Source organism: Castor canadensis, chromosome X, assembly GCF_047511655.1.
Source record: "Castor canadensis chromosome X, mCasCan1.hap1v2, whole genome shotgun sequence".
Taxonomy (NCBI): domain Eukaryota; kingdom Metazoa; phylum Chordata; class Mammalia; order Rodentia; family Castoridae; genus Castor; species Castor canadensis.
Genome location: NC_133405.1, coordinates 77,125,534 through 77,151,616, shown reverse-complemented (window position 1 = coordinate 77,151,616; position 26,083 = coordinate 77,125,534). Strand labels below are relative to the sequence as shown.

Sequence of the window (26,083 nt, the reverse complement as noted above, 5' to 3'; positions counted from 1 at the left end):
GAGGGGACGGGGTGCTCTGAGTGCACTGGAGAACAGGGGAGTGGCAAGGAGCTGATCTTCACACGAGCTTTTAGTAAACAAAGCCTATAATAGCAGCTAGCAGGCAAGCCCCTCCACTGGAGAAGGGAGGAGAAGGCAAGGAGATGCTCTCCACATGAACTTTTAGTAAACAAAACCTGCAAAAGTAGCCCGCAGGCATGCCCCTCCATGGGAGAAGGAGAGGAGCAGCAAGGAGCTGCTCTCCATGCAAATTTTCATTAAACAAAGCCTGCAAAAGTAGATGGCAGGCACACCCCTCCACCAGAGAACAGAGGAGGGATCAAGGAGCTGCTCTTCATATGAACTTTTAATAAACAAAGCCTGCAATAGTAGACTGCTGACAGTAGGTGGCAGATGAGCTGCTGCCAGACATAGGACAGACAGGGGTTCACAAAGCTGTCTCCTAAACCAACCACCTGCAAGACAACAACAGAGCTACTGCTTAAATACCAACACCAGGACTGGATGCTGAAGGAGTAACACCGTAACTAGGAAGACTGAAACTTCATTGTTCCTGAACCTGGGAATTTTTTTTCTTTTTTCTTTTTTCTCCTTCTCTCTAAATGCTTCTTTAGTTCACTGTTGGTTAGTACACCATCTCTCCCTGTTGATTTCTTTGGTTCTCTATTTTTTTTTCTTTTTTCCTTTCATTCTTTTATCTTCTTACTCTTTCTTTCTAGATCTCCTCACTTTTACTATTGTAAGCTAGCTAATACTAAATTACACACAGAACAGGACAGTAACACTACCAAGTGGAATGATGGGAAGACAGAAAAGGGATGGAAACAATTATCGCCCCAAAAACAAATTAGTACAGGATTCAGAGGAAAATGAAGAAAATGGATGCCCAGTTCAAGATCCAAACAAAACAAAGACAAACTATCCCAAGAAACCTGATGAGGCCCACAAGAACACTCTGAAAGAAGAAATCCTCCAATAAATCACTGACAATTTCATGGAGATGTTACTAGACAAGGTCAACCAAAACGAACAGGAGTCACTCAAAACATTTCAAGACAATAAAAACAAAGACAAATAAATGAACTCATAGGAGACCTAAATAAATAACAAAGTGAAACAGAGAACACCATAAATAGATAAGTGAATTAAGGATGAAAATTGATAATATTAAAGAGGAAGGGACCCATGATATGGAAAACCTCAGAAAAAAAAATGAAACGCTAATACGAAACACAATGGAAGGCCACTGCAGCAGACTAGAACAAGCAGAAGACAGAATTTCAAAACTTGAAGATGAAATGGAAATTAAAGGAAAAACTGAAGAACGATTACTCAAAGAACTCAAAACCTGTAAAAGGAATATGCAAGAACTCACCGACTCCATCAAAAGACCATACCTGAGAATCATGGGCATTGAAGAAGGAGAAGAGGTGCAAGCAAAAGGAATTCATAATATATTCAACAAAATAATAACAGAAAATTTCCCAAATCTAAGAAAACTATGCCGATTCAGGTACAGAAAGCCTCCAGAACACCAAACAGACTTGACCAAAACAGAACTACTCCACGACATTTTATCATTAAAACGACAAGCACAGAGATTAGAGAAAGAATATTGAAGGCTGTAAGAGAGAAAAAACAAGTAACATATAAAGGTAAACCTATCAAAATCACAGCAGATTTCTCAACACCAGAAACCTTAAAAGCAAGAAGGGGATGGAGTGAGGAATTCTGGCACTGAATGAAAATAACTTCAACCCTAGGATACTCTACCCAGCAAAACTATCATTCAAAATAGATGGAGAAATAAAAGTCTTCCATGATAAGCAGAAACTAAAACAATATATGACCACCAAGCCACCATTACAAAAGATTCTTCAAAGAATCCAGCACACAGAAAATGAAAGCATACAAAACCATGAAAGGACAGGCAATACAAAACCACAGGAGAAGAAAAGGCAAGAAAGTAGAGAGCAACACTGATTAAGCTGCACCCAAACCCTAAGACAATGAAATAACAGGGATCACCAAATACCTATCAATACTAACACTGAATGTTAATGGACTTAATACCCCATCAAAAGACACCATTTGAGAAACTGGATTAAAAAGAAAGATCCAAACAATCTGTTGTTTACAGGAGACCCATCTCATTGACAGAAACAAGCACTGGCTTAGGGTAAAAGGCTGGAAGAAGATTTACCAAGCCAATAGTCCCCGAAAACAGGCAGGAGTAGCAATACTTATCTCAAACAAGTAGACTTCAAACCTACATTGATCAAACGAGATAAAGAAGGACATTCCAATCACGATACCTGACTTCAAACTATATTACAAAGAAGTAACAATAAAAACAGCACAGTACTGGCACAAAAACAGACATGAAGACCAGTGGAACAGAATAGAGGACCCAGATATGAAGCCACACAACTATAACCAACTCGTCTTTGACAAAGGAGCTAAAAATATACAATGGAGAAACAGCAGGCTCTTTAACAAAAACTGCGGGGAAAACTGGTTAGCAGTCTGCAAAAAACTGAAACTAGATCCACGTATATCACGCTATACCAATATTAACTCAAAATGGATCAAGGATCTTAATATCAGACGACAAACTCTAAAGCTGATACAGGATAGAGTAGGAAATACTCTGGAGTTAGTAGGTATAGGTAAGAATTTTCTCAACGGAACCCTAGCAGCACAGCAACTAAGAGATAGTATAGATAAATGGGACTTCATAAAACTAAAAAGCTTCTGCTCAACAAAAGAAATGGTCTCTAAACTGAAGAGAACACCCACAGAGTGGGAGAAAATATTTGCCAGCTACACATCAGACAAAGGAATGATAACCAGAATATATAGGGAACTTAAAAAACTAAATTCTCCTAAAACTAATGAACCAATAAAGAAATGGGCAAGTGAACTAAACAGAACTTTCTCAAAAGAAGAAATTCAAATGGCCAAAAAACACATGAAAAAATGCTCACCATCTCTAGCAATAAAGGAAATGCAAATTACCACGCTAAGATTCCACCTCACCCCTGTTAGAATAGCCGTCATCAGCAACACCACGAACAACAGGTGTTGGCAAGGATGTGGGGAAAAAGGAACCCTGCTACACTGGTGGTGGGAATGTAAACTAGTACAACCACTCTGGAAAAAAATTTGGAGGCTACTTAAAAAGCTAGACATTGATCTACCATTTGATCCAGCAATACCACTCTTGGGGATATACCCAAAAGACTGTGACACAGGTTACTCCAGAGGCACCTGCACACCCATGTTTATTGCGGCACTATTCACAATAGCCAAGTTATGGAAACAGCCAAGATGCCCCACTACTGACAAATGGATTAAGAAAATGTGGTATCTATACACAATGGAATTTTATGCAGCCATGAAGAAGAACGAAATGTTATCATTTGCTGGTAAATGGATGGAACTGGAGAACATCATTCTGAGTGAGGTTAGCCTGGCCCAAAAGACCAAAAATCGTATGTTCTCCCTCATATGTGGACATCAGATCAAGGGCAAACACAACAATGGGATTGGACTTTGAGCACATGATAAAAGCAAGAGCACACAAGGGAGGGGTGAGGATAGGTAAGACACCTAAAAAACTAGCTAGCATTTGTTGCCCTTAATGCAGAGAAACTAGAGCAGATACCTTAAAAGCAACTGAGGCCAATAGGAAAAGGGGACCAAGAACTAGAGAAAAGGTTAGATCAAAAAGAATTAACCTAGAAGGTAACACCCACGCACAGGAAATCAATGTGAATCAATGCCCTGTATAGCTATCCTTATCTCAACCAGCAAAAACCCTTGTTCCTTCCTATTATAGCTTATACTCTCTCTACAACAAAATTAGAAATAAGGGCAAAATAGTTTCTGCTGGGTATTGAGGGGGTAGGGGGGAGAGAGAGGGGGTGGAGTAGGTGGTAAGGGAGGGGGTGGGGGCAGGGGAGAGAAATGACCCAAGCCTTGTATGCACATATGAATAATAAAAGAAAAAAAAACTAAATTCTCCCAAAACTAATGAACTAATAAAGAAATGGGTAAGTGAACTAAACAGAACTTTCTCAAAAGAAGAAATTCAAATGGCCTAAAAACACATGAAAAAATGCTTACCATCTCTAGCAATAAAGGAAATGCAAATTAAAACCACACTAAGATTCCACCTCACCCCTGTTAGAATAGCCATCATTAGCAACACCACCAACAACAGGTGTTGGCGAGGATGTGGGGAAAAAGGAACCCTGCTACACTGTTGGTGGGAATGTAAACTAGTACAACCACTCTGGAAAAAAATTTGGAGGCTACTTAAAAAGCTGGACATCGATCTACCATTTGATCCAGCAATACCACCCTTGGGGATATACCCAAAAGACTGTGACACAGGTTACTCCAGAGGCACCTGCACATTCATGTTTCTTGCAGCACTATTCACAATAGCCAAGTTATGGAAACAGCCAAGATGCCCCACTACTGACAAATTGATCAAGAAAATGTGGTATCTATACACAATGGAATTTTATGCAGCCATGAAGAAGAATGAAATGTTATCATTCGCTGGTAAATGGATGGAATTGGAGAACATCATTCTGAGTGACGTTAGCCTGGCCCAAAAGACCAAAAATCGTATGTTCTCCCTCATATGTGGACATTAGATCAAGGGCAAACACAACAAGGGGATTGGACTTTGAGCACACGATAAAAGTGAGAGCACACAAGGGAGGGGTGAGGATAGGTAAGACACCTAAAAAATTAGCTAGCATTTGTTGCCCTCAACACAGAGAAACTAAAGCAGATACCTTAAAAGCAACTGAGGCCAACAGGAGAAGGGGACCAGGAACTACAGAAAAGATTAGATCAAAAAGAATTAACCAAGAAGGTAACATACATGCACAGGAAATTAAAGTGAGTCAACTCCCTGTATAGCTATCCTTATCTCAACTAGCAAAAACCCTTGTACCTTCCTATTATTGCTTATACTCTCTCTTCAACAAAATTAGAGATAAGGGCAAAATAGTTTCTGCTGGGTATTGAGGGGGTGGGGGGGGAGAGGGAGGGGGCAGAGTGGGTGGTAAGGGAGCGGGTGGGGGCAGGGGGGATAAATGACCCAAGCATTGTATGCACATATGAAGAGTAAAACAATAAAAATCAAAAAAAGAAAAAGAAGGACATTCCATACTAATAAAAGGGGAAATACACCAAAAGGAAATAACAATTATCAACCTGTATGCATCCAACATCAATGCACTCAATTTCATGAAACATACTCTGAAGGACTTAAAAGCACATATAAACTCCAACACAGTGGTAGTGGGAGACTTTAGTACCCCCTATCACCAATAGGTCATCCAAACAAAAAAGCAATAAAGAAATCCTAGAACTAAATCACGCCATAGATCAAATGGACCTACCCAATGACTACAGAATATTCTGTCCAACTTCTGCACAATATACATTCTTCTCAGCAGCCCATGGAACCTTCTGTAAAACTGATCATATCATAAGGCACAAAGCAAGCCACAGCAAATATAAGAAAATAGAAATAATACCATGCATTCTATCTGATCACAATGCATTAAAACTAGAACTCAACAACAAAAATAATAGTAAAAACCATGGAAACAGTTGGAAGCTGAACAACACACTGCTCAATGATCAATGGGTCATTGATGAAATAAGAGAGGATGTTAAAAAGTTCCTGGAAGTTAATGAAAATGAAAACACGACCTACCGGAACCTATGGGACACAGCAAAGGCAGTCCTAAGAGGAAAGTTTATAGCCATGAGTGCATATATTAAAAGGACAGAAAGGTCTCAAATCAATGACCTAATGCTACATCTCAAACTCCTAGAAAAACAAGACCAAGCAAAACCCAAAACAAATAGGAGAGAAATAATAAAAATAAGACCTGAAATCAATGAAATAGATACAAAAAAAAAAAACATACAAAGAATAAATGAAACAAAAAGTTGGATCTTTGAAAAAACAAAGAAGATTGACAAAGCCCTGGCAAACCTGACTAAAATGAGGAGAGAAAAAACCCTAATGAGGAAAATAAAAATGCAAAAGGGGACATAACAACAAACACTACAGAAATCCAGGAAACCAGAGACTACTTTCAGAACCTATATTCTAATAAATTTGAAAATCTTGAAGAAATGGACAGATTTCTAGATACTTATGACCATCCAAAATTGATCCAAGAGGACATTAATCACCTGAATAGATGTATAACACAAAATGAAATTGAAGCAGTGAAAAAGTCTCCCCCAAGAAAAGTCCAGGACCTGATGGATTCTGTGCTGAATTCTATCAGACATTTAAAGACGAACTAATACTAACCCTCCTTAATCTGTTCCACGAAATAGAAAGGGAAGGAAAACTGCCTAACTCATTTTACGTAGCCAGCATTACACTCATCCCAAAACCAGACAAAGACACCTCAAAAAAGGAGAACTATAAGCCAATCTCCTTAATGAACACTGATGCAAAAATCCTCAATAAAATAATGGCAAACCGTATGCAACAACACATCAGAAAGATCATTCACCACGATCAAGTCAGCTTCATCCCAGGAATGCAGGGGTGGTTCAACATACACAAATCTATAAATGTAATACAGCACATTAATAGAAGCAAAGACAAAAACCAATTGATCATCTCAATGGATGCAGAAAAAGCCTTCAACAAGATCCAACACCACTTCATGATAAAAGCTCTAAGAAAACTAGGAATAGAAGGAAAGTACCTCAACATTATAAAAGCTATATATGATAAACCTATAGCCAACATCATACTTAATGGTGAAAAACTGAAACGATTTCCCCTAAAATCAGGAACAAGACAAGGGTGCCCACTATACTCACTTCTATTCAACATAGTACTGGAATTCCTAGCCAGAGCAATTAGGCAAGAAGAAGAAATAAAAGGAATACAAATAGGTAAAGAAACTGTCAAAATATCTCTATTTGCAGATGATAAGATCCTATACCTTAAAGACCCAAAACACTCTACCCAGAAATTCCTAGACACCATTAACAGCTACAGCAAGGTGGCAGGATACAAAATGAACTTAAATAATCATTAGCTTTTCTATACACCAACAACAAACAAACTGAGAAAAAATATATGGAAACAATTCCATTTACAATAGCCTCAAAAAAAATCAAATACCTAGGAGTAAACTTAACAAAGGATGTGAATGACTTCTACAAGAACTACAAACCCCTGAAGAAAGAGATCAAGGAAGACTACGGAAGGTGGAAAGATCTCCCGTGCTCATGGATTGGTAGAATCAACATAGCAAAAATGGCTACACTACCAAAAGCAATCTACATGTTTAATGCAATTCCCATCAAAATCCCAACGACTTTCATCACAGAGATTAAAAATTCTACCCTAAAGTTCATTTGGAAACACAAGAGACTGAGAAGAGCCAAGGCAGTACTCAGCAAAAAGAACAATGCCGGAAGTATCACAATACTCGACTTCATAAACTGTATTACAAAGCAACAGCAATAAAAACAGCATGGTACTGGCACAAAAACAGACATGAAGACCAGAAGAACAGAACAGAGGACCCGGATATGAATCCACACAGCTTTGCCCACCTTATTTTTGACAAAGACGCTAAATATATACGATGGAGAAAACATAGCCTCTTCAACAAATGTTGTTGGGAAAAGTGGTTACCTGTCTGTAAAAAACTGAAATGAGATCCATGTTTCCCACCCTGACTAGTATCAACTCAAAATGGATCAAGGACCTTAATATCAGACCCAAAACTCAAAAGTTGGTACAGAAAAGAGCAGGAAACACTGTGGAAGTAATAGGTACAGGCAAGGACTTCCTCAATACAACCCTAGCAGCTCAGCAACTAAGAGAAAGTATAGACAAATGGGACTTCATAAAACTAAAAATCTTCTGCACAACAAAAGAAATGGTTTCTAAACTGAGGAGACCACCCACAGGGTGGGAGAAAATATTTGCCAGCTATACATCAGACAAAGGACTGATAACCAGAATATACAGGGAGCTCAAAAAACTAAACTCTCCCAAAATTAATGAACCAATAAAAAATGGGCAACTGAACTAAACAGAACTTTCTCAAAAGAAGAAATTCAAATGGCAAAAGAATACATGAAAAAATGCTCACCATCTCTGGCCATAAGTGAAATGCAAATCAAAACCACACTAAGATTCCACCTCACCCCTGTTAGAATAGCCATCATCAAAAACACCACTAACAATAGGTGTTGGCAAGGATGTGGGGAAAAAGGAACCCTCATACACTGCTGGTAGGAATGCAAACTAGTACAACCACTCTGGAAAAAAATACAGAGGCTTCTTAAAAATCTAAACATAGATTTGCCATATGATCCAGCAATCCCACTCCTGGGGATATACCCAAAGGAATGCAACATAGGTTACTACAGAGGCACCTGCACACCCATGTGTTTTGCAGTGCTATTCACAATAGCCAAGTTATGGAAACAGCCAAGATGCCCCACTACTGACGAATGGATTAAGGAAAATGTGGTATTTATACACAATGGAATTTTATGCAGCCGTGAAGAGGAATGAAATCTTATCATTCACAAGTAAATGAATGGAAGTGGAGAACATCATTCTGAGCGAGGTTAGCCAGGCTCAGAAGACCAAAAATTCTATGTTCTCCCTCATATGCAGACTTTAGATCTAGGGCAAATACAGCAATGGGGTTGGACTTGGGTCACATGATAAGAGGAGAGCACACACGGGAGGTATGGGGATAGGTAAGAAACCCAAAACATGGTAGTATTTGATGTCCTCACTGCAGAAGAACTAACACATAAACTTTGAAGCGACAGAGGTCAATATGAGAAGGTGATCGGGATCTAGAGAAAAGGTCAGTTAGAGATGAATCAACTTGAGTTGTTAACACACTTGTGCATGGAAGCAATGCTAGGATTCTCTTTGTATAGCTATTCTTATCTCAACTAGCAAAAACGCTTTGTCTTTCTTATTATTGCTTATACTCTCTCTTCAACAAAATTAGAGATAAGGGCAGAACAGAGTTTACCTGGAAGCCTGGGGAGGGGATCTGAAGGGGGGGAGAAATGGGGTGGGGGAAAGGTGGGAGATATGGCCCAAACAATGTATGCACATATGAATAACCACATAAAAAATACTGAAAAAAAGAACCAGTTTTAAAAGGCTATAAGAATCCAACCATATGACATTCTAGAATTGGCAAAACTACATAGGTAGTAAGAAGATAAGTGGTTGTCATAATTTAGGAGGAAGGGTGAACAGGTGAATCACATGGGATTTTTAAGACAGTGAAACTCATCTTTAAGATACCATAATGCATACATGATATATATTTCCCCCAAACCATAAACTATACAACTCAAAAAAATGTATCCTAATGTATAGACTTAACAATAATATATCTTAAAAATATTTGGTTCATCAATTTTAGCAAATGTACCATATAAAATATAAAACATTAACAACAGAAGAAACTGTATATATGAGAGGAAGAAAAGGTATATAAAGTCTCTATCTTTACTGTTCAAATTTTTCTAAAACATAAATCTTTTTTTCTCAGTGGTGGGGACTGAGCCCAGGGTCTTGTGTTCATACTACCAAGAGGTACATACCCAGCCCTTTCCTTTTTTGAGACAGGGTCTCATTATGTAGCCCAGGCTGGCCTTGAACTTGTAATCTTCCTACCTCTGCCTCCCAAATGCACCTGTTTGGCTAAAATATAAGTATAAAAATTGAAAAAATATTCCAGGGTATAAATCATACTTTGCAACTTAATAAAAGACTTCACGCAGCATGGTTTCATCATAAAAAGTATTAAGAAATTTTTTATAAATCAAAGTCAAGCAAGAAGTACATAAAATTGTTGTAGTCACAAATGTCAAAATAGTTATTGGAAAATGCTAGAACCTCCATAAAGTCTTCCCTAAATGCCTACTCATTGATATTCCCAGAGCTTCATTTGTCTTCCTTTGAATGTTCATGTCATGTAATAGGCATTTTATTATTATTTATATATTTCTCTTTGAGTATACTGCAACTCCAGAGGGCAAGGCCCACATTTCATTCACATTTTTATTCCCAGCTTCCTAGCAGGTTAGCTTGTACCCAGTAGCTATTCAAACAATAAATGTTTGCTTAGGTCATATATTACTTCTTACTTAGTAATAGTTGTATTCCTAGAGAAAATGGGTATTGATTTTATTTTAATAAGTCCCACTATCTCCTGAAGTTATTTTATAATTTTAAAAATAGCTGATTTTGATTTCTAATGAATTATCAAAAGTACCTTTTAGAACTTGATACTCTAATTTTCTTTGCCCCCAATTTCTTTGTCAACCAAGTGGTTTTCAAGATGGTGTTGGTTAGAGAATATGAATAAATTTCTTGAGGAAATAGTAAAGGTAACACCTATTTTGTAAAAATCCAATGACTTCAGTAAATCTATTCACTTAATTTCTTAATTTCTTTCCTTTTTTTTTTTTTTTGGCAGTTTTGGGGTTTAAACTCAGGGCCTCATGCTTACTAAGCAGGCACTCTACCACTTGAGCCATTCCTCCAGTCTATATTTTCCTTAAATTCTGACATGGTTATACATAAAATACTAGAAATGTAGAATTTTTTAAAGACCTTAAAAATTTCAAAATCACCAGATTAATGATGATGTAATACTTCTATGATATGTACATAGACTGTAAGAAAAGACAATGCATATTATTTGTAGACATTGAAGGAATGAAGACAAATAATGCTGTATCTTACTTCGCAGAATTTTTAAGATGTATGTCATATAGAACCTCAACATATTAGAAAAGGAATTGCTACAACTCTTCAGAAGGAATACCAACCCCTTCTTTGTCTACTCTAGGACCAAAAGCTTCTCTATATGATACAGTTTACTTCCTAGAAATGATGATAGCCTGTAGACCCTCAGAATGAAAAGAGCATTCAAAGGTAAATAAGCGCCTGGAACTGAGGGAGGAAAGGGGGAAGGGTGGGAGGGGGGACAGGGTGCAGAAATGACCCAAACAATGTATTCACACGTGAATAAATGAATAAAAAAAGTTTCTTTCAAATGTATAAAAAAAAAGGTAAATAAGCAAGTACAAGTTATACTGTGATCCCATACATTAAGGGTGAGATCCTCTTCCCTTTTTCTTATTCACCATTGAAATTCCTGTCTTCTTTTTCTCTCACCTATGCTTCAGGCCTCGTAGTAACTAACACCACCACTGCCACAGACAGCTGGAAGGCATTAAAGCTGAGAGGTCCCAAAACCATGCACCAAAAATCCCAGAATATGTGGTAAAGGTAAGAATACCAGAGTATAAGGGGACCTAGATTAGTCCAAAGTATTTATATGCCAAAGCATGCAGTCAGGTTTGAAGAGAAAACAAGGAACCAAGGTACGAAGAGGACAACAATCCATCTTTGCACATCAATCACAAAACAATAATACTGCCAAAAACAAACAATAATCAACTTGACCACTGATGACCTTCCAGAAGCTAGAAAATGGTGCTTGGAATGGTTAATGTTACTACTATGTTCTACATATCTCAAGTTATTCCATGGTCCATTTTCTGTCTAGTAAAATTAAATTATTTTTTATGCTTTGAAAATTCTAGCAGGCATCCAACACATGTCAATTTCTTCATTTTCTTGAGTCAAAAGGAATCAAACATACTTTTAAAGGATTTTCTATATTCATTTTTCTTTACTGGTAATTACAAGAGTTTAGTATAGCACTTTCCATTGTATGGGTACTCAGTACTTTTTGACTAAAGAACCAAATATTAGCCTTCTAAAAGTATTTTAGTCTTTAAGGAAGTTAGCTTAGACATAGATTTCATGGCCTGATACTGACCTGTCACCAAGCAACAGAAATTTGTAACTATGAAGGATTGGAACTCAGTTTAAAAATAAATCCTAATATAAATATCATTACTTAAGACCCCTCCCTTCTGCTAGTTGAATTAGTCAGGTTCGGACCTGTCATCTTCAATTCACAAACAAGTCCAGAAAACCATCTGCCTTTAACTTGTCAGTCAGGTACTTACAATTAATAAAAGCTAATTTGCTAATTTACCTTGCATAAGAGCTCAGAACTATCTTTATCCTTATAAAAGACAATCCAGCAACCAGTACTGTGTTAAAAATGAACACAAAAGTTACAATTTTCAGTATTAACTACCAAAATTGGATTTGTAACATTGTTCTGTCTGTTCAACTTAAACAAACAGAATAAAGTATGTATTTTTGATCTGTTGCTAAGAATCTTGATTTAAGGAAGTACTCTTTTCCAATGGGTCAGATTCATTGCAAGAGTACTCAACAGAGCCCACAGGTGAGAAAGAAGACATGAAAATGGAGAGTCAAACTGAATTATTTTGGTTTTACTCTTACCTCTTCAAATACTCCTTCCCAGCTTCTTTTTTTAAATTACCATTAATAAAATTAATTTATATTAATTTTACAGTGGGGTTTCACTGTGCTTTCCAGTTTATTCTTCAGTTTACTTCCCTACAGAACAGAGGTTGTGTCCCTAGTTATCTTCTGTTTCTGTTGTTTGCCTTGGTGAACTCACTAATTTGCATTGTTTCAACTATCACCTCTTAATCTCTCTAACTTGGGGCTCTTTCCTGAGCTTGTCCTGAATTTTATATTAGCAGTTGACTTACTCCATCTAGATGTTCTGCTAGCGTCTTAAACTTAACATTCCCAAAACCAAGATCTTCATTTCCCAAACAAGATTTCCTGAGTCACTACCTACTTCTTTTTTTTCCTCGTGGGACTGGGGTTTGAACTCATAGTTTCTGGTTTGCAAAACAGGCACTCTACTGCTTGAGCACACCTCCAATCCATTTTGCTCTGGTTAGTTTTAGAAATGGGGTCTTGCAAACTATTTACCCGAGCCAAACTGTGATACTCCAGATCTCAACACTCCAAAGGGATGAGCCACAGGTGCCTGGCTCCCTACTTCTTTTAAAGGCATTATCATTCTTTAATTCCTAGCATCATCTTTGAATCCTATTCCTTTTTATACTTCCAATAACTAATCTGTTCTAACATCTTGCTGATTCTATCTCACAATATCTCTGACATCTTTTTCCTCCCATATTACTATTTCTATCATCACTCAGGAGCAAATAGCTATTTCTCCTTACCCAGGCTATTGTATTGGCCTCACAACTAGTTGGTAACTATTTGCTGAACAAATGCATGAAATGCATGGCATTCCTACTTTTGGTCTCTCATAATTTTAATCTATCTTCTACCAACAGGATCAGATTAATTTCCTAAAAGCACATCTTTAACCTTATCAGTCTTCTACTTATTTTTCCATATAATTTTTTTGTTTTACAGTTATTTCACATCAGGAATTCTATCTTTCTAAACTTACTTATAATTCCTCTTGAAACATTTTACTCTCACTGGAGCCAAGATGGATTGTTCACTTCTCCTCACATACTATATGCTTTTTCTAGACAACTATTCAAATTATTCCCATACCTACAATAATCCAACCTGTCAAAGATGTCATTTCCTCTGAGAAATCATTCCTGACTCCCTATCATGGCAGTTCCTCCTACTTTGTCTCTGAAACACCTTCACACTCAGCTGGTACTTCTTTAAATCACTCATGGCCTACCTGTTATTATGGCAATAAAATAAAACTTGTGTTACCCTATAGAACTTGAAAGAAGAAATTTGCTTTACTCATATTTGAATACGTTTTGGTGCCAAGAATAGTACTTTGTATAAGTTCTCAATATATTTTAGGGTAGGGAAGAGAATGAGTAGATAAAAGGAAACATACATGATACAGTAAATAAAAAGTGGTGAGATCTGGGTTCAAAAATAAAATATTAATCCTTATATGTTAAGAGAAATAACCAAATTATAGCCAAATTTCATCTATACTTTAAAATTTTTATTAGATTATTGTTGTGTTCTCCTTTATTCCCTCTTCCTTCTTCTTATAATTTCAACAGGTCTTTTTTGCATTTTCATATATGAGTACCTAATTTCCACCATATGCACTCTCCTTCACCCTTTCCTTATGTCCTTCCCTTCATTTATACTTTTAAGCAAGCACTTTAACCATATTTTGGAGAATTTAATTTATTTTGTTTATTTATTTTTCTTGCTATGCTGGGGATGGAACACAGAATCTTGCACATGCTAGGCAAGTGCTTTCTATCACTGAGCTACATCCCAAGATCTAATTTTAATTATTTTTATTTTAAAGTATTTTAAAATAAAGCTTTTATGGCTGTTTTTTCAGTTTTTCTCTTGATGTTAAAAACTGTTATTTGCCATTTATGGCTATCATTGTGCCTAAAATGCCTTCTTCTTTTCAATTTACAGGGAACTAGGAGCCACACTTAACAGAAATATGTGAAACAGGAGCCAGCAAGACTCTGGGGAATCTTTTAAATAAACTTCTGTAATGCTCTTGTATCATACACACTGGTTTTAGGAGTGAATTCCATTAAACTGAGGCTATTAGACCTCTGATTCAAAGATAAATTGGAGATTACCATATAATTTCTGCTCACTGCATAATTATATGAACTAAATGAAGCTCCTAAAATTTGGCCATGTTCTCTCCCAAAGTGGTTTATACTAGCTTAGGGTTCATGACTAGAAAATGTCATAGTATTTCTTAGTTATAGCAACAAAACGATGCATAATTTCTCCCTTTCTTACCTTTGCACCACCCAAAAATCCCAAGGAAATGGCAACTCTAGCTCGTAGATCTGGCCTGTCTTTGGGCCACACATAAGAAAGCATTGCTGTTATGATTTTCCGAGTATCAACATCTTTTAACTGTTGAGAGAAAACAAATAACATGCCATTTCAAATATGACCATACTTTAATAATGCAGAATTACATAAATATTTGAGAAATACCTAAAAATATTGCAAATATAACTTTTACTCCATATCAAAAGGTCAATTATTTTTAAACTCAAGCTATTTTGAAGAAAAAATATTTCAACTGCTTTTAAATTTAAATTTCCTTTCTTTTAAATTTGACTTTTACATAGTCACCCTCATACTGCTAAAAAAGTTATTCAATAGTGGCAAGGGGACATATACTATACATTTTTTAATCTATTAAGCTGTAAGACATTATATAAACCTTAAAAAAAGGTCGTATGTTTTTCTCATATATGGAAGCTAGACCTAAAAAGATAAATGTATAAATACACACATGATCATAGATACATACACATATACATACATTACAACATCTTTGTAATATTGGGACTATTTGAGGGGACTAGTGAAAGGCAAGAGAGGAAAAGAGAAGGAGAGCGAATAACATCGAAATGCTGCGTATGTGTATGAAAATGGCAGAATGAAACACACTGAAAGCTGCTGAATAATAGGGGGTGGGGAGACAGGGAAAGACAGTCTAATCTAATTAAAGTACACTATATTCATATGTGAAATACCACAGCAAAACCCCTTTGAACAATGAATATATACTTAAAAATGAAGTACAGGAATGTAAATCAGGTCCTATTAGGGAGAAGGTATTAGTGAGAGGGGAAAGGCAAACAAAGAGGGTGTAGAAGGGTGAATATGGTCGAGGTAATTTAAATACTTGTATGAAAACAGAATAAAGAAACCTATTAAAATTGTTTTAAGCAGGGGGGGAGGGGAATGAGGGAGAATGATGGTGGGAATGAACTTAACCAAGGTACACTGTAAGCATATATGGAAATACCACAATGGAACACCCTCTCCCATACAAATAATGCATGCTAATAAAAATGTTTTAAAATATTTCCATATTTCTATCTCTGTAGCCAATTTTGGAGTCCTAAGTCCAAACTCATGGTAGAACAGAGTTACAATACTGCATTTAGAAAAGTAAGTATGTTGGTATTAATTATATTGAACAGAGGTGGGGTTATTAAAAATATCAATAAAAATGTCATTTTCCAGTCACATTTAATCTGACTCAAGTTTGTTGATGTTTTTCTTTTTCACATGTTCCTAAGGCAACACTGCCATTAAATCATTTGGTTTTGGTTTCAGCGTTAGAGACAGAATATTAAGAATTAAACCCACACTTTCTAAAACCAAAATAAGGAGATCAAAATATATATACTCCAAAACTTATTTTTATAGCTGGTAAAACAATCCCCATTCAAAAAATTGAAATATTAACTCAATTTCTGGAAAAGTTATGAAAAGGAAAAAAAGATAATGCTCTTTCATGGTAAGGGTATATGGAAATGAGTACTCAAATATACTATTAGTGAGTGGTACTCTAAAATAATCTTTATGGAAAGCAACTTGATATCTACTGAAAGCTTTTAAAATAATTCTTCCCTTTGTTTTAAAAATTCTACTTTGGGGAACTTATGCTTAAAAAATCTTAAGAATATGTTCCAAGTTGAATCTATTTTACCTCTTAAAAATCTTTTCAATCTGTCTATTTCTATTTCCAGTCACCAACATAATCCATGCTATCATTAATTCTCCCCTGAACCACTGCAACAACCTCCTAATTGATTTGCCTGCATCCAGTCTATTCCCTGTCTAGTAAGCCACTTGACTTAAAATCCTTAAGCAACATGCTAACATTCTTGGAAAAAAGACCAAAGTCTGTAACATGGCTTATAAGGCTCTGTTTGGCTGACTTCTGACTACCACTCCAGTCATGTCTTACACCAATGCTTTATTCATTCAGGCTCCACGGGCTTCCTTTCAGTTCTTTAAACATGCCATAATCTCTCCTGACATAAGGCCTTTGTACAACAGTGTTTTCTCTATCCAGAATAATCTCTCATTCTAATACCTCCTTTTCTGCCTCCCTACCCTCTTTCAACTAGTTACCCACCAGCTTAAGCAGTACTTCTTCAATGAGTCATCTCTAACCCCAGGCAGGATCCTTCTGTTTTCTCTCATAGATCAGGATTCCTTTCTTTTAGGATCCATTTTAGTTATAATTGACATATATGTCAGCATAATTATTTGATTGACATTTGGATGATAGCTCCTCTCTTGCTAGAATTTAAATTTCATTTGAGTAGTAACTGTTTCTTAACATCACAGTTATAACCCAATACCAAATGCAGTGGCTCTCATACAGTAGGTACTCAATCAATACTGAATAAAGTAATGAAAATTTAGGTATACCAATGTTCATATCCATGCTGTTTTAATAGAAACAAAATTGGAAACAGCATAAATCATCAACATTGGAGAATAATATAAACAAATGAGAATGAATGCATACAACAAAATGAATACCATTCACAAATTATGTAGTAACACACAACATATTAAATGAAAAAAAGCAGAATAAAAAACTTATTTTTGTAGGAGAAAATGTGATTATGTGGATGAGTTTTACATGTCCATACAAATGGACCTGGAAAACAACAGCCCCAAGGTGTTAAAAACAATAGCTATGAGTGGGTAGAATCATTGATAATTTTTTATATTGTTCTTTTTGCTTGTTTGTATTTTCTATAATTCAAATATAATGAGAAAAAAACTCATTTCAAAAGGGGAAAAGGTACACAATTTCAAGTAGATTTGCATAGTAAGAAATGGAGGAAAATTGTCAACATACAAGAAATCCAAGACAGTATATTATATGATTCAGGGTACTTTTATGTTATGATTATCCCCATAGGACCCAGCAAACTATTTTGCTAGTATTTTAAGCAGTTTATTGCACAAAGAGTAACAGAAATAAAACTGTTCATATTGTGCTGAAAACAGAAGGATACCATCCTGAGCTGCTTAAAATATATAACATGGCAAAAATATGAAATGCTGAAAGTATAATTCTTAATGCTTTACTTTATACATACACATATTCATAACTGGTAAGGCATTAAAAATGGAATAAGGCAGTAATTTTAAAATTCACTTTTTCAATCAAACGATTACAAAATAAATATAATTTGATGCATTATAACACAAACTGGGGCATTTCAACCACTTTCCCCTTTCACCAGTTTTGTCTTATTTTTCTTGATGGAATAATGGGAAAAAGGCCCTGTTTCCACATATCTTTTGAAACACTCTCTCCTGTCAAAACCTTCTACAACACACCCCAGAATTTTTTTCAATAAGGACACAGAGAAGTTATGGCTAACAGCAAGAAAATTATTCTAGTTGGCTTAATAGTGCATAAAATGTCACCACTTCATTTAACAAAATGGGTTCTGAAGCTGTGTAATCATGTATTACGAGTCCATTAAGCTGTAAAGGACATGACTTCAGTTAGAGTTTAGATAAACTAAAGTTTGAAAAATAATGTCTTTTTTTAAAAAGTAAAGGCCAATCAAAAAGGCATTTCAGAGCCCAAGACACAATTTTAAACCAACTCATTCTTGCTGTACTGAAGTAAAATAAAATAGGTGGCCTTGATATACATCCTGAAAGATAATATACCATCTTCTAAAACCAAAACAAAAGGGTTTTCTAAAGCTAGAAAGGCCTGGAAGCGGGGGGAGGGGGAGAGATGGCTCAAACAATGTATGCACATATGGATAAATGAATAAATAAACCAAAAAAAATAAAAAATAAAGCTAGAAAGAGACCAGCCACTGTTTTGAGATTGAATTATATCCCCTTTTTATCAACTATTCATTTCACCTTGACTCAATAGGGTATGAACCTATAATAATAGTATACATACCTCTTTAAGACCACATTCATAAAGAAAGGATGGAAAAAAGGAAATGGTCAAGGAGGATGATGAGGTATTGGGTGATGTGAAAAAATACTGTCCAAAGAACACTTGCATGATAGCATATGGGAAAGAACTCAAGCAACGTTTTAAGGAAAAAAAGTCCCCCTTCCCCAAGGGTCAAAGTTCCTAAAGTAACTAATGGATGATATTATAACTTTTTCTTCAAGCCTCCCTTATACATAAGCAGGAACTGTGAAACTCTTTCAGTTTTCTGTTTATCATTTTCACAAAAAATTAAAGTTTTTAAAGTTATTTTAAAAACATAATAGTGGCGAGAAAGACAGAAAGATCATGAGTTCAAAGCCAGCCTGGGCTACAAAGCAAGATCCTGCCTCAAAAAAATAGTGATGGCTGTATCATGACAACTAAAGCTCTCTAAAATTGAATGCTATAAAAAATGTTTTTTAGTTGTATGCCAGTGGCTCGTGCCTGTAAGGATCCATACTGGTAGAGTGGCTCAAGTGGTAGAGCACCTACCTAGCAAGTATGAGGCCCTGAGCTCAAACCCAGTTCTACAAAAAAAATTTTTTTAATGCCTGCAAAAAGAGTAGTAATTCTACTTCCCTCCTCTGTTAACAGAATATACATAATATATTCTGCTGTAGCTAAATAGCCTCAAATTTAAAACACAGAACTGACATTTTAAGGCCCATTTTACAATGTAAAACTAGTAATGTGTTAGTATAAGGAGAAGTTTTTAGAAATGTCTCCAACATTCCTATTAATTATTATTTAATTATGGACAGCCATAATTAAAGGAAAACAGTGAAATCAGGAAAATACATGCAAGGGTAACAAAAGAAGAAATTTGAACTGGGTTCAGTAAAATCAACAAAATTCTTTTACTGTACTTTTTTTCTAGAAATGAGGTTTTCATTTTATTTTTATCATCATGTTATTGTAGTACTGGGGATACATTGTGACATTTACAAAAGTTCTTACAATATCTCCTGTTTAAATTCACCCCTCCATCATTCTCCTTTGTCCCCCCTACCCATTCCTGGATTAGTTTTAACAGGTCTCATTTTTCCATTTTCATACATGAGTACAAATATTTCTACCACATGCACCCTCCTACACCCTTTCCTTTTATCCTTCCCCTCCCACTGGTACCAACCCCCTTACAGGACCTATTTTACCTTCCTGTCTGTCCTCCATTTTAGATAAAAGGCATTTTTAAGATAGCTACACAAGGAGTTTTATTATGACATTTTCATGTGTATATGTATTATAGCCCAAATTGGCTCATCCCCTACATTTTTCTCCTTTCTATCTTAGTACCCTTCTTATAGCGAGTTCAACAAGCTTAAAAATTCTATATTCATTCTTGTATAGAAAGTGCATCCATCATATTCACCTTTTTTTATCCTCTCCTTAGCATGACCTGTTTTTCATTCTTTTCCTTGGTTGTTTAGGTGTCTGTTCATTGTTCAGTGGGATTTTTGACTTGGTATTACACCTGTACATGCATTGTTCTTAAGTCATTGTAACCCCCCCTTCCTTCCACTGCACCTCCTTGCTCTTTTCCACCTATCCTGTGTTGTTTAACAATTTTCAGTGTGTTTCCTTTTGTCTGGTTGCTAAACAGATATAATGTATTTCATTATTATTCACTATCTTTCCATTTTTTCTTCCTCCCTTGGTCTCCACTACCAGTACCACTTTTGCAGATATTTCTGTATATATCTGTATGTACATATAATATTGCTCATATTTGTATTTGTATTGGACCTATATTCCACATATGACCTTTGGCTTAGAAATGAGTTTAAAAGAAAAAGTTTGGAAATGTCAGAAAGCTATCAGAAAGAGATGAAAGTAACTGAAAACAAGGTGGCCCAAGAGAAAAAAATGGGTGCCAGAAAAAGATACTTGACCGATACTGGAAACAATGCTTAATAAATTGATTTATTTTTCTATTCTTAAACACATGAGGACAAATTCTTATTAATATCGTTGAGATCCATCCAAAATTTGATTCACTTATTTGGTATTAATATATGACTTCATAAAGAAATGAAAGAAACATTTACTTGTACAAAGGAAGACAAAACAGCATGATCATAGCACAGTGGGCCAAAAAACAAATATAGTCATGTGTTGCTTAACAAAAGAATATTATTTTGAGATCATAGTTAGCTGATTTTGTTATATCAGCATCGTAATTATACTTATACAAACCTAGATGTTGTAGCATTCTCCATAGCTATCTGATATGGTATACCCTAATTGCTGGTAGGCTACAAACCTGTATAACATGTTACTGTGCTGAACACTAGAAAACTGCAACGTAAACAATAACTATTTGTACACCAAAACATAGAAATAGTATGGTAAAAGTATAAAATAAAAGACTTTTTAAAATGGTATACCTATCCAGGGCACTTGTCCTAAATGGAGTGTGCAGGACTGGAAGTTGTTCTGGATAAGTCAGTGAGTGAGCAGGGAATAAGTGTGAAAGCCTAGGACATTACTGTGCAGTAAAATAGACTTTATAAATGCTGTGTCCTCAGGCTACACTAAATGCGTTAAAAAATTCTTCAATAATTAACCTTAGCTTACTATAACCTTTTTACTTTATGAACTTTAAAACTTTAAAAACTTTTTGAATCAATTGTAGTAACAGTTATGCTATGGATATTAAGTGTACCCCCAAAATGTTTATGTGTTAAGCCTTGGTCCCCAGCTGGTGGCACTGTCGATCATAAGGATGCTAACTGCATCAATGGATTAACCAACCCATTGATGAATTCACAGATGAATGAGCTATTTGGAGGTGGGGCCTAGCTGAACAAAGTAGGCCACTGGAGGAGAGTATTTGAAGGATATACCTTGTCCCCAGGCCCTTTCCTCCCTCTCTTTTGGCTTCCTGGCTGTCATGAGATCAGCAGCTTTTCTCCACCAGGCCCTTCCACCATGATGTTTCTGCCTTGCCATGACTAAGAACAATTAAGCCAGCTAATGATGGACTGAAACCTCTGAAACTTTGAGTGAAAATAAATCTTTTTCCTTTAAAATTGTTTCTCCCCGATGTTTTGTCACATTTGTGAAAAGTGACTAATACACTTAGCTATACAAAAATATTATTTCTTTATATCCTTATTCTATAAGCTTTTGTCTTTTTCCTTTTCCTTTTGAAGACTTTTAGTTAAAAAACAATACACAAATACATACATTATTCTAGGCCCACACACAGTCAGGATCACCAATATCAATATCACTGTCTTCCACCTCCACATCTTGTTACACTTGAAGGTCTTTAAGGACAATGTGTTTAACACACATGGAGCTGTCACCTCCATGATAACAATGCAGCCTTCTGGAACACCTCCTTAAGGACTTGCCTCAGGCTCTTCTTGAAGGGGTGTCACTTTTTTTTTAGAAATATAACCATAGTGGATTGCTTGGTTGTTTTTCTTTTCTCATCATAAGCTTGCTAGTAAGCAAGTAATAGACCATGAACATTCCACACTATTAATGAAAACCTTTCAATGCTAGGGGTTCATATTTTCAAATTATTTTAAGAAATTGTTGAGGTCTGCAAAGCCTGTTTCACTGAATTTCCTTGGCAATTGTTCTATTGCTTTTCCTGTATTTTCCTCTTCTCTTGCCTCTTCTTCTGCTATGTGTTCACCACACAATAGGAACTTATCAGCTCCACTATAATTGTATGGTACCACAACTGTACATATGCTCCCTTATTGACTAAAACTGCACTAGGGGGGCACATGACTAGATATAAATAAAACTGGAAGCAGCTGACTTATTAGGGTATACCTGGAAAGTCGAAAATCATTCTACTTATATGCAGCAGTGCTAATATGACTGTGACCCAAGGAAGAGAAGTCTCATGGTCATATGCATTATAAGTAAACATTTATAGTTAATAATCATGTGATAAGGATACAAGAAGAATTTAAGAATAAAAAATCTGGAGCAGCTCACTTGGTACAATTTTCAGATATTAAAGATATCTGTATTAGTAAATTAGATGCATACTTTGCTTCTTTGTATAACTTTGTATAGCTTATCAGAAAATGTTGTCAAGCATGAAGCAAGGACAAATTTTTCCACCAATAACTCATTCTTTTCAAGAGAGTGAAACCCATTGGGCTTTGATAAGAAAATGGCAAAGTAAGAAAAAAATGGTCTTTTAAAGTAGCAAAATCACTTTTTCCTTGGTTGATGAGGAATTTATCTAAGAAATCTCATTTTACAGACACTCTTAAATTTTAATACGAAGAAACGTATTAACTCATAGAATCAAGGGACTGAATTTGAAAAAAACTACTTAAGAGGCAAAACTTGTGGTGAGGAAGACAAACAAATACAAAAAACTTGGAATGGTATCTGTTTTGTAAAAATAAGGGCTATAGGTTGAACGTCTTCTTCCTGAAGAACTAATTTAACAGAATTTCAGATAGACAAATCATTCAGAAAAAAGAACTGTCTCCTCAACCCAAGGGCAACAATAAATAAAGGAATAATTAAAACAGCTACTTCAATACTGTTAGAGATAACAGTGGCTTCATAAAAGCTAGGTCAAAAGAAAACAAGCACATTCAGCAGATGTCTAACTGAAAAATCCAGAGGGTAACCAAAAAAGTTTCTCTACAGTAAGTATAGAGTTGGGAATGATAGAGGAAAATATAAGCTGTCAGAAAGGCTTTGAAATTACTGTTATTTTCTCTGTACCTTGGGTTTTCTAAGCTCTCTTGGTTTGAAATTTCAATGAAGAGCTTATGCAGTGGTGATTAGGCTCTGTAGAAAAATGGATTATCTTACACCTAAGATGGATTTATACCTGTCCATTTAATAATTAACAATGAAAAGTAACTACCAAACATACTACATTTACATTGGCCAGTCAGTGAATTCTTTATCCCAAAGGAAGTCAATTTGAGAAATCAAAGATTAGAAGACTGCTTGATGATGTATGAAATCAGAGCTAGAAAACAAACTCCCCATGTCATCCAGGTATTCATACCCATTGGTCTGTTCACCCACTCATTTTCATAAGTCTGGAGATTATCTCTCCACTCTTCCTATTTTAAATACTCCAAGCTGCTGTTTCAGTTCTTCCGATTAAATCAAGATTTATTTCAAAGCTGTCTGATTGCTTTAGTAGGTGGCTTTGCACTGTATTCAATCAATGAAGAAGTTTTTCTAACATTAAAAAAAGTCCTTAGTAAAATGCAAGTAGTCTTTTCATTAAGTTGCAGGTTAATCTGAGTCCTTCTTAAGAGCACAGTTGACTCTACAGAAAAATGTAACTAAAAATTTAAATGTAAGAGTAAAGTTCTAAAATTCTTTCAAAATTTTAAGATTTCTATTATAAAAAAGTAACTCCTTGATTTATCTATTTTAAAAACAGCAGTTTTCAAATACTGAAATTACCACTCTGCTTTCACAAACCTTTTATAATAGCCACACTGGATAAATAGATAATTTAAATACATTCTGAGATACATTATTAATGCTGATTAATAGTTGTTAAGAACACACAAGTGGAAATGAGTAAGAAGTAAAACAATAAAGATTTTAGTTGGTTTTAAGGGTAAAACCTATTATTTGTCAGACTGATAAAAATTCTACATGATAGCTTACATAATTATGTCATCTAAATTGTTACGTTTCTGGACAGCAGAATTAATTATTCTATCTCCTATACTTAGCATAGAGTTTACCAAAAAGCAAATATGTAATACATACTTTTTAAATGGATGGACTGTGGCAGAAGATAAGCCTTCTAATCTCACATTATACTAACTGCAGCTAATATGTATTGAATGTCTCCCACATGCTAGGCACTATATAAGAGCTTTCCCATGATGTGAGGAGTTAACTCATTGAAACCCCTTTTTTAAAAAAAAATGGGGGATGAGACTGGGGTTTGAACTCAGGGTTTTGCATTTGCAAAGCAGGCACGCTACAGATGGAGCCACACCTCCAGTCTACTTTGCTTTGGTTATTTTGGAGATGGGGTCTCATGAACTATTTGCTCTAGCTGGCCTCATACTGATCCTCCTGATTATCATCCTCTCAAGTAGCTAGGGTTACAGGACTAATTATACCGCTTTTAGCATGATTATCATCCCCAGATGAACAAACTGAAGGACACACAGATTAACTTGCTCAAGGACATTCCACTAGGAAGTCATACAGCCAGGATTCAAATCCAGACATTAGGGCTTCAAAACTTAGGCTCTTAACTACGATTCCATACTACCTCTTTTCCCACTTGGCCTCTAAACCCTACTTTTTTATGATTTCATTTGGCTAACAAAGCTAAAGTAATACAAAGATGGCAGGGAGAAAAAAAGAATGAAAATGTAAAGACCAAATATAAAGTATCACAATGAGGTTTTTTATTTGTTATATTTTATTGAAAAACAATCTTAAAGTTTATTTTTTCTTTTTTATTAATTGTACAAAATAATGGGTTTCATGATGACTTTTTCATACTTGCATATTATGTACTTTGTTGAAGTTATATTGCTTGAGTGTAAAGAGAAGTGACTGCTTCTCCTTTATTAGTCAACATATTTTTTGTTGTGTTTAGAGCATTATTAACAACTAACCTTGGTGACATATGATCCTAAAAACTGGTAAATATCATGTCAAAGATTAACATGGATAAACAAATCTCACTATTTGGCTTAATTTTTACTAAAAAATCTGTCTTATGATACTTTGCTTTTCTAAAAACAGCCATAAGGAATAGTAATATACAAAAATAGGACATAAACATCAATGTCAATACTGTGAGTTCCTTGAAAGAAAAAAGTTGCAATAGGAATCAAGGAGGAGGAAAAGCACTGAAAGGTTTTATTTACCAATTACCTACAAAGAAAAAAATTAATATTTACTTATGTCTGCAATTTATAGAGCACTTCTGCATAAAATTTAATCCCTTGACCATCAACTCTGAAAAAATCTTTTCTATTTATATATGTATTGGGTCAAGGCATAGGAAGAAAATAAAGGCAAACTCAGAGAAAAGAACCAGGTGGAGAAATATGTAACAGTATTCCAATGACATTTTCACTCACTTTGAAAAAGTATACTGCAATTAAATCTTTTTATTTCAGTGGCTCTACTGTTTAGCATACCTGTATAATGATAATAACAAAAATAATAAAGAATATAGATAATTAAATAGATGGATCAGGTAGACAGACAATATATTATGAAGACAGGGACATCTAGGATCTAAGTGTTTAAAAGAGACAATATTAACCTTTACACACACAGACACAAACAAATCACATATAAGTACTAATCCTAATTTGTCTACTTAGTTATAAGGC

The 26,083-nt window shown here is 35.4% G+C and overlaps 1 protein-coding gene across 2 annotated transcripts in view; it reads right to left on the bottom strand.

The window, feature by feature from the left end:
- Positions 1 to 26,083, bottom strand: part of Abcb7 (ATP binding cassette subfamily B member 7) — a 107,543-nt gene that overhangs the window by 39,880 nt on the left and 41,580 nt on the right. For both annotated transcript variants that reach the window (XM_074063789.1, XM_020161353.2), the window contains exon 4: positions 14,756 to 14,875. In XM_074063789.1, coding sequence (XP_073919890.1) covers positions 14,756 to 14,875 — 120 coding nt within the window. The remainder of the gene's footprint in view (positions 1 to 14,755; positions 14,876 to 26,083) is intronic.